Source organism: Falco rusticolus, chromosome 6, assembly GCF_015220075.1.
Source record: "Falco rusticolus isolate bFalRus1 chromosome 6, bFalRus1.pri, whole genome shotgun sequence".
Lineage (NCBI taxonomy): Eukaryota > Metazoa > Chordata > Aves > Falconiformes > Falconidae > Falco > Falco rusticolus.
Window position 1 is genome coordinate 12,532,590 of NC_051192.1, and position 17,024 is coordinate 12,549,613.

Sequence of the window (17,024 nt, forward strand, 5' to 3'; positions counted from 1 at the left end):
TAACAAGGACATCTTCCATTTCCTGAGGTGACCTATGTCCCTGGATGTGCTTCTGTTGTCCGGGGTGCAGAAGCCATAACAGATATGTGCAACAGGTTAGCCTAGACCTCTTTCATGTGGTGTTTGGGATGGGCTAAGACTGTGTGTGCTGGGTGCTGTGGCAGTTCGGCTGCTGGGTGATAACTTGCCAAATCAGCGAAACACGATGGGTTTCTAGCATAGACGTGAGCACACTGCTCCTTTGTCTGAGCTGGGAGAGCAGGAACAGGCACGTACTGGTGACAAGGTGCTAGTGCTGGGACTGGCTCTTGAATATTGGCGTGAAGCAAAACTCTATGTGAAGCCACAAAGGGTAAAGTTTTACCCGGATGCAAACTCCCGAAACTTGTACTGGCTGAGAGCAGGGTATGTGGCAAAATCCCATCAAAAATGGGATGGGAAGCAGTGGAGCTGGGAGAGCAAGGCTGTAGCTAAGAGGACAAGCAGTGAGGTGTGACAGCAGGGCTGCATGTGCCATACCATCTACAGAGCTTGTATGCCCTGTTGTTTTCAAACTGGTCTTATGATATCTACAAATTGGACTTTTGCCCAAGGAAATAAGGTATTGGATCCTGGAGTGTGGCATGGAGTCTGCTGCTGGGACCAGGCAGGGCCTTCCTCCAGTGTCAGCTCTTAAATGAGACCAGTTACAAGAGCAGGCTCAGTATAAGACAATGTAATGCCAAGCAAGTGGTGGGAATGCAGAGGCAGCTTTACACTGAAATCCAGTGCAAGGTTTTAAGCTGTGAGCTGATGTTAAAAATGACAGTTGTTGGACAAGAGCAAATATCTGCATGCTTGGAGTTGCAGGGCATCTCTTGTATCTGTTAAGTCAGCCTGGTGCTGCTGGGGTCCTGAGGGGGGAGGTATGTCCTGCCTGCATAACAGCAAGGGGAGGGTGGACAGTATCTCTGGAACATTGGCTGGCTGCATGCCCTGCAGGGCTGGGGATGAGGGGTGAGGTACTTAACCTTGGAGCAATGTCTTCCCCAGGGTTTCCCAGGCATTTGCGCACTGTATAAGACAGACAGTATAGCTGTTGATGCTGGTGTCCCCTTGTGTGCTGAAATCCTAAGTGGAGGGTGTGTGTGTGAGCTTAACTTAAAAAAAAAAACACACGTGAGCAAGCAGGTGGTCTTTTGACTCTCCATGCTCCATCTTTCAAATCCCAGCTATATTTGAGAGTGTTTGTCCAGGTCTGCTAGTGGCTGTGGTTATCACTTCTCTTGGCCCCACAGGAGAAACTGGTGTAGGATCCATCTGCAACCCAAATCAGAAAAAAGCATATTCACACCGTGCTTCCCCACAGCACACTGCAAGAAATAATAGTCCTGCCTACATTTGCAGCATTGAAGTGAGGGGGGTGTGCTCCCAGCTGCTGCTAGCAATCGTGGGAGCAGCGTGCAGTCCCCCAGCCTGCTCCAGAAACTGTACTCCTGCTACGGGCCTGCCTTGCCCAGCAGGCAACTTTGTTCCTTCAGGAGCAGGTGAAAACATCACGGCTTATAAATCAAAGCTTTCTCTAGCTAGTGAACATTTCTCTGCACGTTTCCACAGCCCCGTGATACAGGGAGGGCTGCTCCATGACAGCCTTTGATCCCAGACATTCGCAACGAGCTGATCTTACAAATATGACCGTATGACTCAGACTTCGCGGCAGCATCCAGTTCCCGTAAGGCAGAACCCAGCTATGTTCTGCACATGGAAGATTTATTCTGTTTAAATTTCATGGGACTGATGATTTGTGTCAAGTCTGAGCCTTGGCGAAGGGCCTTTTCCCGGGAAGTAGGTCCTGGACAAGTTTGCAGTGATTATTTTTATCCAGGCAGCATCAGTTTCTCAATGAGTGAAGAACCCACACTTGCCCCAAAGGTGGGGAAGGGTATCTTTTCTTCCTCTCCTAATGAGAAACAGTTCAGAAAACTTTATTCCATTTTTTCTGTGAACAAAATGCACATGTGGGTTGAATATAGAAATCTAATTTGTACAGATGAAGCTTTTAACTGCTGAGGTCTAAGATGGGGAGGAGGGGTGGCCTAATAAAGCATTGTATATATTTTTGGCTCTGCCATAAGGTAAGGGAACAAATAATGAAAATTGTATTGTTTTTGCCTTCAAAAACAAGTCCTTGTACTGCTGTAGGGAGCGTTGAAGAGGTAAAGTCCACTAATGGTGAGTTTCTCGGATTCTGCAGAGACATGAGGTATACATTAGGTGCTCAGGTGGAGGCATCTGAGGTATGGTGACATTGCAGTCCTTTATCACCTGCATAACCCAGCGATCGCTGTGCTGGTTTTGGGTGATGTAAGATCTCCAAGTCAGGCTTCACACACCATGCCGTGCCAGACACAAGTTTTCTCTCTGTCTAACATCTATACAAATGTGCTTAGCATCTGTGAAGGGAAAGTTCTTGTGAAGAACTCCATCCTATCCCTGTTATGGTAAAGAGAAAATCTGCCAGGATCCTCTTTTAACTGGCAACATGCTGAAACTTGTGTCTCTGACCGTAATGGGAAGCCCCTGCAAACAGCTGAACCACTCCTTGAAAGCCTTGGGAACTCTGAAAAGCTCCTAAAGGAATTTGACCTTGTTTGTAACTCTCTTAATAAAGCCTCCACTTTGCTGCCAGCACGTACCAAGAGAATATGCAGAGCATAGGGAGGTCTCTGGGGAAAGGGCTGTTGGCAAGCAGCAAACCATTAATATCCCTCAGCCTAGTGAGCCCTTTGCCCCTTTATTGTGCTCTTTAAAGCTGCCTCTGCCTGCATCTCCGAGTGACTTCTTTATAGCAAGGGAAGCCGATTTTAAAAAATGGCCTTTTCCTGCAAGGTGGTGATCTAATTACCTAGTGGAGACTGAGGAGGAAGAACCTGGATGCAAAATGATTAACTTTTTTTTATCATTCAGTGGAGTGATGTCTTTGATCATATTCAGGGCACCTGACATGTTCACATGTACATTTTTATGGGAGCTACCCACCTGAACTAGAGTGAGATGGACATGTTCAGCTGACCTCTAACATCAGGATCCAGGTCTCCTTCTCAAGGATCCTGTCTGTCTTCATCAGGTACACAAAGTGCTAACAGCAGCTTAACTCCTCACCCTGGGCAGAAGGAATCTGGGCTTGGTTTGGGAGTCGGTGGGAGATCCTGGGAACTCTGGCTCCAAAGCCTAGCATTGGGCTGTGGTGTGTGGGTTAAGCTGAGTAGTCTGTTGAGAAGTGAAATGTCCTTGTCACTTGACACACAAGTTCTGTCCTGTGCCTCTGTAGGGGGAAAATGGATGCGTTTACAAAGCCCTGAGGAAACTCAGATGGTCAGTGGCGCTGGCGCACTCTAACTCATGGGATCTGATAATGGAAAAGCAGAGGAATGAGTTCAGCAAAGGAGCCTGTGCTTTAGGTGCTCATTCCCTGGCATTTTTCATTTTAATGTAGTGACAGAAGGTGATCCAACCCAGTTTGTTTCGATTTCCTCCTCTTAATGCAGATGTATATATGACTTGAACCAGAGCCTTCACAGTCCCTCATATAAATATTTATTATACCATATAAATAATGGACCTTTCTAGTTTGTTTATCTGTGATCAGATCTAGCACGTGAATAAGTATGAAATACATACAGTAAAAAAATCCCTTTTATTCCATGGTACATGTTACTGTTCCTGCCAACACAGAGCTGGTTTTAAGAGACTGCTGCCCCTCCAGCAATGGATTTCTGGCTCTCTTCTGTTTCACCATCCGTGACCATTTTCCACCCTGTGTTTCCATCAGCAAGTTTGTGGCTGTGCCCTAATCTTGGTCTTAAGTGAGATACTTAAAAATAAAAGTCTTTCAAACTATGGAGCTGGAGCAATGTGGGGTAGTAAGCTCTGGCACTGATGGGGGAGGCAGTGGGGTACCGGGGAAGCAGGAGAAGATGGGGTATCCACTGAAATCCGCGCTGGTCAGGTAATGCCATGTAGCATGGCCATCCTTTAGCAGGTTCGAGTGCTTGCGCCTGAAATGCTGTCATGTTATGTCCTGATTTCACCATATGGGAGATGGTGGCCTTTAAAACGGCTGTAAGGCTGGGTTGTGGGATGAGCAGCAGATGTGGAAGGGAGTTAGACTGCGTCTTTCTAATGTGCACACCAGGTTTCCAGAGCTCCCCTGCCTGTAGGTGTGACTCTATGTACATTTCATTTACATCCAGTGCAGAAACTACTTTATTATGTGTATAGCTCGTGATTAAGAACATGTTTTTAGAGGCCAGTCTGCTTGTATGTAATAAAACCCACAAGTATCCAAGTTTGAAGGCTAAATAAATATCAGTTGCTGTTCAATTCACATATTATACCTTATTAAATTTAAATTGAAATGAAATTCCCATTTAGAATGCTATGTTAAAGTGGGACAAAGCCTGCTTTCAGAAAGTTGTTTTTCAATTTTAGATACTTTGTGTGTTTCACTTGTTGTCTCAAAACACCAGGAGGTAATTAAAATCACTTTACAGCTCTTTCTAGAAAACTCAAACTATTGTTGGATTCCATAGAATCATAAAAAAGATTTATATGAAGTTGTTTTTATATGCACACAATTGCTATTTTTTTAATAAAAGAAAAAAAATCCATCCAAATTTGCTTCTGGGCAAAAGCCTTCTCAAATCCAAGGGTCAATTTGGTTTTAAAAAGTTATTTACAGTGGAGTATGACCTCATGCAGTGCTTGTAAATAAAAATTCTGAAAGTAACAATTAAAATAGCACTAGCGGGCTCTCTTATGATATTGGTATGATATTTGAGGAAGTAAAGTGGGTATCAGTTGTATCACTATCAACTTCTTTAGTCACTGATCTTATAAAATATGCCTATTGCACAACTATTAGTTAAAAGCAAAGCCAGAATATAGTCCTAATAATAAAGGGGCAGAACTTAAGAGATTTAAATCTATAGCATCTCAATTTATCATCACGGAGTTACTTTGAATGAAAACCAGTGTAACTTGTTCAGAACTGATAAACTTCCTCTTAAAATAACTCAGATGTCACTCAAGAATATTACAAAATTACCACAGTGGTGAATGCTGGGCCTGAGAAACAAAGGTAACGTGAAACCTGTGAGTTTGCAAGCATGCCATGCTTTTTATTTTAGGAACCGAGGGCAAGAAGTGACTTGCAGATTGTGTCAGCCAGGTAGTCTTTTAAAAAGCAGTGGACCAGTCCCACAGCTTTTAAAGATCAGGCATCCAGATGACGTTCAAGCATTGGAACAGACTGCCCAGGGAGGTGGTGGATTCACCATCTCTGGGAGTGTTTAAAAAAAAGCATAGGTGTGGCACTGAAGGACATGGTTTAGTGATGGACTTGGCAGTGCTGGGTTAAGGGTTGGACTTGATGATTTTAAAGGTCTGTTCGAACCTAAATGATTCTATGATTCTTTGACTCAGATGTTGTTTCAACTTAGGTCTAGGCATTTGTGGAACGATACTTATGTTCAGGAAAATACTTTTGTTGGGCTGTAGTAAATACGAAGGACAAATGAACTCAGGAACTTCACAGAGCAGTAGATGCACTGAATGCACCATGCCTATCTTCTAGTGGGTGAAACAAAAGCTGTTAGCTTTGCTTTTTATCTTGAATGCCTTACAGCCCACAATCAACTCATCTCTGGTGCAAATTAAATAATAAAATTTTACTGTCGTTGCCAGACCAAAACTGCTTTGTTCTCTGAGACTTCTTGGAGCCAAGTTTGAAGCTATCCTCAGATTCTGACTTTAGCACCCAAACCTGCAAAATGTTATTAATTTGCTCAACTTTACACACTGAGTCAGTCTCTGCAAAATTGGAGCCTCATATGTTTTATATAAGTTCTGGTTCCAGATACAAAGGTGATAAGATGATTTGAGTTCACGTTAATAAACCGTTTCTACATGTAACTATAGCATTTGTAAGTAAACCTGCGATTGATCCTTCAGCTGAAGTTTCTAGATAAGGTTTGTTTCTTCTAAAATAATTTTCTCTTTTCTGGCCTACTGCTGAAGTTTCCAAAGTTTTGTTAAGTGTGTGGTGAGTAATTTTTCTCTCTTTTTCATTAAAATGTACTTTTTAATGTAAAGCTGGCCTTCTCTGCACATCCTTCTAACGTTTGGATGTAGATTTTTTGGCCAGCTGTTTTCAGTGACATAGATGCTATATCCAGTTGCACCAACACAAAGTTTCCTGCTGCTATTTGTAATAATGATGATGGCAATTTCTATTAGAAACCCAGCACATTGTGACACCAAAGAGCCCAGCGCCGCCAAAACAAAAACCAAATAGAAACTCCTTCAAAAGTAAAGCTCATAGAAAAAGAAACAGCATGCTGGGACTGATGCTGTTGTGGGGGAGGTAGACTCTTCTTGGTCTCAATGTTGACCATGGGATGTTGGAGCATCTCTCCATGGTCTTATACCACAGCTGGGGAGCAGGGACCTGGGAACCCAGACCTAATGTGTGGGCCAAATCCCCAGTGATACTACCCCACCAGTCCTGAGTACAAACCCTTTCCATAGATCAGTGGCTTATCAAGCAAAAATTCTCCTGAGCCCATGCTTACAGCTCAGAAGTGCTTTTAACAATCTCTTCCAATGAATTGATTTCTTTCATTTCCGTACTTGAAGAGGATTCTCTTGTGCTTGGAACAGATTGACTGTGCAGGTTTTCTGAAGCCCATTTTGTTCTGGCTTCCAAACAGACAGCCTTTTCATTGTGTTGGGTCTCTCTGCTCCTGAGCTTTCCTCTTTACGCATCTGCTTCTGCATCATTTCTTGTTTAAGGGGAGTCTTTTGTTTTAATTGGTTGGTTTTAAGGGCTAAGTATCTGTAGTTTGGTTTTCTCCCTCTTGTCTTCTGTGCTCCCTGTGGTTTTATCTTGTGTCCTTGTGTCCTCTGTAGAGCCTTGTGTGCCATGGCAAGGAAGAAAAATCCAGTGTATTTCTGTTGGCTCTGTCTGAAACCGTGTGACAGCACTATGCTGATAAAGAAATTACTTTCCCAGGCTGCTTACTGTAGAGAGAAAGTGGATAAAGCCTATCTTTATGTCTTTTCCTTATCCCATCTTCATCTTGTCCGTCGTTTAGCCCATTTTTATCTTCTCTTCTGTGGTTGCTTTTAAAAAGAGCATCAAACTTAATGGCCATGGGTTAAGCTGAAAATGCCTGGAATTTGATATACTGTTCCTGGTACAGGCCGGTTCATCAATACTCTATGAAGACATCCTTCACAGACTGCTAGGATGGCTAATTTTGAATAATTTGTGCTGAAACAGGCTAAAACATCTCCAGCAGCTGACACTTTATAAAGGAGCTGAACTTTGTATCTATTGCAGCTAATGGAGCACCTTTAAAATAAATGAGAAACTGTCCAAGACTAGAAGAACTTTCTTCCCTCCTGTTCATGATAGAGATTCTCCTGCAGCACGAGGCAGTTTTGAGTCTCTCCTAGGTAAAAAGTTAAGGAATTTAGGCAGCTGCCTCACCTGCAAGGCTGGAGTTACTTTCCTTCCTGCTTACATCCTTTTTGCCATTCCGTGGAAGTCTGCTTTCTCCTTTGGCAGATGAGTAGATAACCACAGCGCTGATTCAGGGATCTGTCAGCTTTCTTTGCAGGAACTAGATTTCTCTCCTCTTAGTTAATTGACTCCTACATCTTCCGTCTTTCATTCTGTCCTCTCTGCTTCATAGCTCTGAGTAAGTAACTTTTCCTGTTTTATTCTTTAGCAAGAAATCACGCTGCATGTTTTGGAGAAAAATCCTGTCCTCTGCTTGAGAGGAGTTTCCTCCTGGAGCCGTCAATTGTAAATTTTCCTCAAGGGAATATTTATCTTAGGTTGTTCCTTTCATCTGGTCCTCAAAAGATGGCAAGGAAAGCTAGGGTTCTGTTGACTTTTTTTAATTTGAGATGCAGGTCTGCTCCTGATGCCTTTTACACTGACCCAAAATGTGCCACAGAATTTGTCTCTTGATCAGGTACCACCAGTCCTGTTCCAGTTCCTAATCACTTACCTCTCATGCACTGCTGGAAATAGTATTTTAGGCAGTGATTCTCTCCCTGAAGCCTTTAATTACAGCCAGTCATTTGGCCATTTTGATACTTCCAGGTCTTATGCTTTGTTTGTTGAAAAAGTAGAATGAGCACTCCAATTCTAGTTGTTTGTTTTTTTCTAAATTCACGGACTCTGAGAATGCGTCCTCTGATGAGTGGGTGGAGTTTTCTTCTCAGGCTCTGTTGTACTTTTAAGTGCACGCATGTTGGTATGGGGGTGTGCTCTGTGCTCTGCTGCCTTTCCAGATCCACGGACAGCCTGTGGAAAACCACTACCTGGCAGCCTTACAGGATGCTAATGTATTCATGCATTCAGGTGTGCATGGTCCTGCTTGCTCTGGACAGCCTGCTGCATCTGTGCAGGAACCTGCCTTTGTAGTCTCAAGACGGATATGGCAGGTGAGTCTGATCATGAGGTTAACAGACTCATGGATGTTCTTGAGCATCTGGCATGTGTCCAACTTCGCTGTGGGATTAGTCACCCGTCTCAAAACTAGGTGTCTAAAGCTGTTTGTGGATCCATCTGTGATGACTGCTGCCTTGGAAGAAGCTCTCGTCTCCACCAGAGCATCTAAGAGTTACTGTAATGCAAAAATTCAACTGTTTGAAAACATTATTTCAAACCCACATAAGTTTTGCAATCAAAAGCAGCAACGTATGGCTTGGATTTCAGATTTGGATGTGTCACCCTTATTGGAGAAAAACAAGTAATAGTGAGTAACCAAAGTAACGGATGTGATTAATAGGCATTGGCTCTGATTTCTTTTTTTCACCAGGAAGAGGTAATAAAGAAATAGTCATGCTGGGAAGCAGCCTGAAACTGACTAAAATCCATTCATTGCGGTGAGCTTGATGATATGGACATTACATCACTCAGACTGATTCCAGTTTTAAAGCCAATGCTGCCTGCAGCTGGTAAAATCCTCCAGCGTGCTTTTGTTGCCATCTGATCTGGGTTTTTACTCTGTCAGAGGTTGGGCTGATAGACAGTAGATCAAGGAGTATTATCATACTAAGTGCGACTGGAAAGATGAGTTAACGACTGGAGGCCTAGACAAAGACCTGAGAAATGAAACTGGCCAGCAGTCAGCATCTGTGGAGTGATCCTGAAAAAGGGAATTTACCTTGTACCAGGAGCAAGGCTGGTGGGATGTGCAACTTTAGAAAGTGGGGCCAAGGAGTAAAGAGGATAAAGCGAGCTGATCCCACTCTCCCCTAAACCCAAACCTTAGCTTAAAATACCATATTGCGAAAGCACAGTTGATATCTTTAAACACTTCCACATGTGGAAGTTTCACCATAGCCAGGATTCATATTTGCTCTGCAGCAGTGTACTGAAGCAATCCAAGACTAATGAAGGCCGAGGGTGACTCTGGCTCAACCTGTGTAAGTGGGCTCTCTATCATCTATGAGGTCTTAAAGTGCTTTTTATTGCTCTGCTGTGGGATTTGAGCTTTGAGGGCTTTAAAAGGCTCTTGGCAGGGGCCTGGCTTTGCTTAGCAGTACTTACCTCGGACTTGGCGATATGGTGTTGGCATTTGCGAGTGTCCTTCCCATATCTGGCACGTGGGATCACTGGCTTTTCAGTGGTGCCAGGACAGTATTTCATATAACACCTGTAGTTTGCATTTAGCAAGCAAGCAGCAAAAGAAAGGAGGTGTCCTGAATGAGCACACCGTCTGGTGCAATAAGAGTGCCACATCTAGTCTCCCACTTCTGAAGACCTGAAAATTGTGAATTTGGCTGAAGGGGATGTTAGCCCAACTCTTTGCAACATTGTTGGGACTGGCTTCCCTGCATCTTTTTGAGAGGCTAACTGCGTGCTTTATGGATAAGAGAGACTGTTTTCTGGCCTCTCTGAGCACTGGGAATGGGCACCTGGAGGTGAAGACTTCTGATCTGGAATCACCTCTTGAAGAGGTACTGGTATACTTGGAGAGCTTAGTTTAACCCAGCTCCCTAAGGACTTCTTTACATTTGGAAGTTAAATTACCTACATGGGTTTCGTAACAGCCAACAGGAGTGATGCTGAGTGTTTTTTATGCTCCTGAGACATGGGGTAAAAGAAAATACCATGTTGTCACTTCTATAGCTCTGAATGACCTGGTGGTGGCTGTGATTTATGAGGGTGCTGTAGTCTTATCTATCACTCAGCCATCTCTCAGATGTGTTATCGATATCTTCAGTGCTAGTTAGCTAAGGAATAAGGATGCATGAATATGACATTTTGGCATCCAGCTAAATGACCTCCTTATCACAAATCCTTTGAACGGTATAAGGGAGATGGTCCCGTTTGGAGGTTTTGATTGCTGCTCTTACATATTTCAGTACAATGTGTTATGTGAAGGATGAACATGGTGACAGATCAGAAAACCAAGAGAGGAGACCAAGCTAATTTCAGTATTGGTGTAGTCCTCCCCCACGGTACTGCTGGCTGCTTGCTCTTGCATTTATGGGAATGCACAAGGCATTTGTGCTTAGAAATTGTGTGGAGGAAAACCCAGGGAAAATTCCCTGTAGTGACCAAAGGGATGCCTTTGAAGTGAATATTTTGTCCACAGAGTCCATGTTTTTTGTTCAGGGCTGGAAGACTATGACTGATTCCAAGAGAATGGCTCAGGCCTTACCATGGGGAAAATGAGAAGAGTATTTGGATTTACCATGTGGGAGCCTGGTGCCATCAGTAGAGTTTAGCTGGACCTTGTAATGTAGGTGCCTCAGATGACTTTCTGCCACTTCTGCATTCACCAGCTTTTGGTGCTCACTAGGAGTTGGAGGTCAGTGGCAATAGTAAAGACTTGCCTAAATTGTGGCTGTTTGCCACAAAAGCCAAGGACATGGAGGGCTACAAGAAACCTCCACAAAGCATTGTTGAAGTCAGACTGGCAGCCACTTAAAAGCAGTCAGACGTCAGTATTGCTTAACATCTTCAGTAATGACCTGGATAATAGGTCAGAGTTTGTAGGTGGTACCAAATTCAACGGTTGTTACAGCAAGGGGTAGGGACCTTGAAGAACCACAGTGAGCTGGAGAAACCTTATGAAACCTTGTGAAGTTCAACAAAGGCAAGTGCAAAGGTCTGCACCTGAATAACATCTCCAACAGCATAGGCGAGGGACCAGCTGGCTAGAAAGCAACTCTGCAGAAAAAGGATCAATGTGTCTTGAGGGACAAGAAGCTGAACTTCAGTCAGTGATGTGGCCTTGTGGCAATGGTGACTAAGTAGTTACAGGACTTCTTTAGCAAGAATATTGTAAGCACATCAAGGAGAGGGTTTATTCACTCCATTTGGCATTTCAGTACTCAGCTGGAGTACTGAGGTATCCAGTTCAGGGCTCCCTAGACAAAGAGAAAGGTTGAAGACCTGGAACAAGTCCAGCAAAGGGCCACCAAGCTGGTCAGGAGGCTGGAGCACACAGCATGTGGGGAAATGCTGAGGGACCTGGTTTTGTTCAGATGCAAGATGAGAAGGCTCAGGGCTGGAAAAGAGGCTCAAGAAGAGAGGCTCAGGGTGGGATCTTATTGCTGTTTTCTGCTATCTAATATTTAGCTCTACAAGAGACTGTTCTTGGAAACGCACAGAAAAACCAAACACCAAAAGCAATGAATACAAGTTGCAGCAATGGAAATCTGATTTGGTACAAGGAAAAAAATTCTTCACCTGGAGAGTGGTTTAGCTCTGGAACAGGTGCCCAAGGAGTTTGGGGAATATTTATCTGCAGAGATTTTCACAACTTGCCTGGGCAAATTCCTGAGCAACCTGATGTAACATCAAAGCTGGCTGTGCTTTAAGCAGGAGGTTGGACTGGATCTGCTCCAGGGGTATTCCTTCCAACTAAATTATTGTATGGTTTATGTGCTGCAGTCCCAACAGGTGTCTTTTTTTCCTGGATATATTTTCAATATTAAGGTTTGCAAAAAATCCACGTAAAATAAGCTTTTAAAATCTCAGTGCCTTACTTTCTGTGCTAGGGGATTTCATCCCCATCTGTAATTGAAAAAATTGAAAAAAAAATCTGCTTTTCTGCTCATTTTGGCTAGCGCAGGTTGAGCTGGAGCAGCCTGGCAACTGGTGAGTTGAGGATTTCACTGCTGATATTTGTGAATATGGAGGCCTGGTCTGTGCCTGAAGACGCTGGATATCTAGGGCTATATGTATGCTAGTGGACTAACAGTACCAGGGTCTGGGCACAGATCCTGGAAATAGATCTGTACTGTCAAAATGTAGCGTGGTCCATGGCATGGTTCATTGCCTTGGCCAGCTAACGCTCTCCTAGGCAGTCCAGGAGATGGTTTGAGGTTGGTTATAGGATAGGGACTGGGTATCACCACTCTGTTTTGGAGGGTAAGAGTGATGAATAGTGTGGTTGTGGGGTTTTCCACCACAGTTGGCCTCAGGGCCAGGGAATGGACCAGGATAACTTTTCATTCTCCACGTAGCTAAACAGCACAGGTTGGACCTGGGCACTTCTGAAATACAAGTAGGGGCTGCAGTTTAGGACCTGTTCTGGCAGATGGAGCTGCATGGAAGAGGCTGGGTATCTAGGGATATGCAGGAGAGGCTCTTATAACTCAAACTACATCTGCATTGGTATTGGGGCTGGTGAAGGGGCTAGAGGAGGGTCCCACAGCTGCCTGCAAGCAGTGTGGCATGTTGTTTTCAGTGGGTATCGTGGTCAAGGCTGTCTTCTCCTGGGGAAAAAAAAAGTGCAGCTAGTACCTGGTAAAGGTAGCATCAGGATTGTGCTCACCTACCGTGTACACCCCAGCTACTCTGTATTGAATACGATGAGGAAGAGCCTGCTGCTTGGCCCTGTGGCTGGCTGACCTCACGTCCCTTACAGCTAAACCCCCCACCATGTACTCTGCTCCTCTGCTTTCCATCCAGAATATCTGGGGGGGCCTTCTGCAAATTGATGGTTGGGACTAGCCTTGTTATATCTCATACTGTATTACCTGTCCGGGGTAATGCTGGTTCGCAAAATCATTCTAAGGAACAGGGTAGCACTTAAACAAGGGGGATAATGGTAGGTCTGGATTTGAGCCCCGTTTGGTTTCCTAGTGCAGATGCTGCTGCTAAAGTCAATACAGGTGGAGACTATAGCCTCCTCAGAAATGCGTAGGAGGAAGGAGGTCATCAATACCAAGACATGACTTGCGATTGCTGGAACAGCTGATGATGTTAGTGTGAGTGCATACGACAGATAACTAACTCCTAGAAGCATTTTCAGTTTGCGGAACCTACAGTTCAAGCACCTGAAGAGTCAATCCAGTTTGTTAAGAGGGAGGTCGGGGTCTATGGTTTGTTACGTCTCATTCCTACATGAGAAGTGTCCCAAAGGCTGACCATCTCTGGTGACAATGACGAATGCAAAAGACTTGTGCCCCTCATAGCACCAGTGACGGGTAATTCCCCACCCTCCCACCCAGGCACTGTGCTCCTGTGGGCCCTGTGCAGACAGCCATGGGATGCTGTCTGTTTTTCGTGAGAACAATAACAAACAAAAAGAATAGGCACTCTCCATGAAATCCTGTGTAGTGCTTAGATTTGATGAGTTTCTCTAACTGGACATTTGACAAATATAAATATAAAGCAGGACTGCTGCATGCCAGATGTTTCCACTGGAACCTCTGACACTCATCGGATCAAAAATCTCCTAAGTTTGGGTGGTTTAGTATGAAAATGCTCACATGGGGCCCTGTTCTTTTGTCATTTGCAGCATGTGAAATAAAATGCTGCCTTTGATTTGAGGAAAAAAAGACATGTTGCCCTCTAGGCTTAGTTTTCTGTGGCTTTCCCTTGCCTCTCATGACTTTGGTTATTGTGCTGGTTCTAGCATTCGATACCTTTTGAGGTTCATTTTCCCTTTCCCTGCCTCCTGATGAGTAACCAAAAGGGGTTTGTATTTCTTTCTCTGTAGCTTTCCTGTGGCTTTTAGCAACAGCTTGATATTGAAGAAATGTCTTGTCAGCTTCCCCTTGTGCTTGGCCCTGGCTGGACACTGAAAGGAAACTGGCAGTCTAGCACCTAAAAGCTTGGGAGCTTGTCTGTACAGATCATTTCACCTTAGCTGAGAAAACAGGCGCAAACTGTCAGATAAAAAATAATACTTGGGAAAATATTTCGTTTTGGAGCTTTCCGTAGTCTAAATTTTTAGTCTAAGAAACATTTCTGTTTCCATGGAATAAACATGCTTAACAGAATATTTCTGCTGAGATGCTAGATGGTAAAGTGACAATTACTCGATCAGATGGTAACCCTCATTAGACGACTTAGAAACACAACAGCTTCTAAGAGCAGACAGGGACACTGATGACCTCTGTCTGCAGAAGGGGGCCAGGGACGGTGACTGGAGACAACCCTCATGGACATAACAAAGCCTAAAAAAGCCTCCTCAAACTCTCTCTTTCCCTCAAAATGAAATAAGATGTATTGGGTTTGCATGGCAAGGTTTTGGTAGCAGGGTGGCTACAGGGGTGGCTTCTGTGAGAAGCTGCTAGAAGCTTCCACCATGTCCCATAGAGCCAACGCCAGCCAGCTACAAGACAGACCCACCACTGGCCAAGGCCCAGCCCAGCAGTGGTGTTGGCTGCGCCTCTGGGGTAAGGTATTTAACGAGGGGGGGAAAAAGTGTGTGAAAACAGCAGCCCGGCAGGGCCCCGGGGCAGGGCAGGGTGTGAGGAGCCGCCCCCGGAGGGGCAGGAGCGGCGGGGACCGTGTGAGGGACTGACCCCGCCCCGGGCCCGCCCTGCGCCGCGGCCGGGGAGCGGGGAGGGGCCGCGGGGGGAGGGCCCGGGACGGTGCCTTGAGCTTCGGTTTTATTTCTCGCTGCCCTGCTCTGCTCTGACCGGCAATCAATTAAACTGATTCCCCCCGGCGGAGCCTGTTTTGCCCGTGACAGCAGCTGCGGAGCGATCGCCCCCTGCCCCGCTCCCGCCCCACCGGCCCGTCGCTGTTTCTGCCCCGGCCCGGCTGAGGCGGCAGCCGGCTGGGCCCAGCCCGCCACACAAGCAAAACCTGGAAAAATCAACACACCCAAATCAAACCAGGGTTTTACCCTTCCCTGAACAAGACCATAATGTCAGTCTCCCTCACACCTGCGAGATGGGAATTTACTAATTACTTTGCATGTTACTGTGATCAGTTGCATTATCAGGCAGCTAAATAAATCTACATTAATTCCATATTAATATTATAATTGTAGTATTAATGTATTTTCTGTTCCTATGACAGTCTCTTAGTTCATGGGGAAGCTTGTAGTAGTTCTGGACAAATACATTGGAGTGAGACTGAGCCTTTTTCTATGCTCTGCAATGATTTACTGTTGTTATTTTTACTTTTCTACAACTCCACTTCTGCATCTGTTAAAATGAAGATACTGATACCTGTCAGTGTCCTTTCAGACCTTTACAGAATAAATGCCAGTTGAGAAGGAATTATTTTTATTATGGATAGCCTTTTCCCTTTGAAAACAAGCCATATTTTATTTGCAGCCTTCTTTCTATGGTTGTAATGGGGTTTCTGATTCTTCACTGTTCTTTTTGCTAATTTCCTTTCATCAATTTACAGTTTATTAGAGGTGTTTGAGAGTCAGCTACACCTTCCCAAGTAAACACAAAGATTTTTAAACACTCATGGAAAGCTCATATGTATGTGTTCTCACAGTCTGCATTAGGTAATTTTTTTTAGGTGTTTCCTGATGCGTATGCACAAATATTCACAAATAGGTGTCTTTTTTCCCTTTTAGAGTGTCAGTCGGCTACTGCTCTCCAACTCATGATCAAGCGCTGTCATGGGAAAAGAAGTTGCAGCATATATGCCAGCACCTATGAATTTGGAGACCCTTGTTATCCAGGCATCCAAAAGCATCTTAATGTCATCTATACCTGTGGTGAGCCACAAAGTTCTCTTTAACTCTCATTGGGGTATGTGTTTGATTAACAGTGGTGTGTGAAGAATGACAAGACTTGTAATCACATATAAAAAGTTGTTGAACTTCCAGTTGGCTCATAGGGATTCTTATAGGGTCAACGAGGGAAAGCTCTGTGGATCACCTGAGTGGTTTAATTCTGTCTCTTTTTCTACTCATTGGCTTGGTAGAAAAAGCAGAAAACATGGAAAAGATATTTTGTTAACCCATTCAACACTGCCTCTGAAAGGCAGGAAAATCTGGTGGTGAAATCAATCTGCTTAGTGGGGTGCTTCCATCCTGAGTGTTAGCACCCTGCTGTTTCATTTGACTGAAACAAAGCTGTGGTTATCAGTAGGATCCTTATCACTTTGTTCTGTATTTCATTTTGAGCAGTAGAATAAGACAATCACCAATCTATACTAATCCATGGGGTTAGTAGAAAATCACTCCTAAAATCTTCAGGTGAACATTGCAACATTTTCCTAACAAACAGTGGGAGCTCTCAGCTGGGTCTTAAGTCAGTGTTGAGCACACACTGTGTTCCTACCTGACTGATCATCTTATTTTGCAACAGAGAAAAAAATTGTTCCTTTGAACTCTGTGGTGTGAAAGCAGCATCAGGTCTGTCTTCTCCTTGTGATGACAATTTTGGTCATTTGTAGCTGATATATTTGAAAATATTTGCTTCAGGGTTTTGCTTATATAGTTATTGGTAGGATCAGCTTAGTCTATCTCTCTTTTCCTTTCCACATCCACCTGGAAGAGGAAATTCTGGTGTGATTTTGAATCTGCTGAGCTGATGGTGGAGCCTGTAGTAGAGGAGGTGCTGGCTGTGTCCTCAGACAAGAACAGGTCTGTGGGTCAATCTCTGTGTGTAACTGCAGCACACTGAGTCTGAGAGATAGTGTCTGAGATGGAGTCACTACAGCATTTTGTATAGCTGCTATAGCATGTGGATGTACAGCACCTTGAAGAGCAGAGAGATTGATGCAGGAGCATCAGGCTATGAGCTCC

At 44.3% G+C, this 17,024-nt stretch overlaps 1 protein-coding gene across 2 annotated transcripts in view; it reads left to right on the forward strand.

Moving 5' to 3' along the window:
• Positions 1 to 17,024, forward strand: part of EVA1A (eva-1 homolog A, regulator of programmed cell death) — a 224,378-nt gene that overhangs the window by 102,415 nt on the left and 104,939 nt on the right. For both annotated transcript variants that reach the window (XM_037393043.1, XM_037393044.1), the window contains exon 6: positions 15,846 to 15,989. In XM_037393043.1, the coding sequence (XP_037248940.1) occupies positions 15,846 to 15,989 (144 nt within the window). The remainder of the gene's footprint in view (positions 1 to 15,845; positions 15,990 to 17,024) is intronic.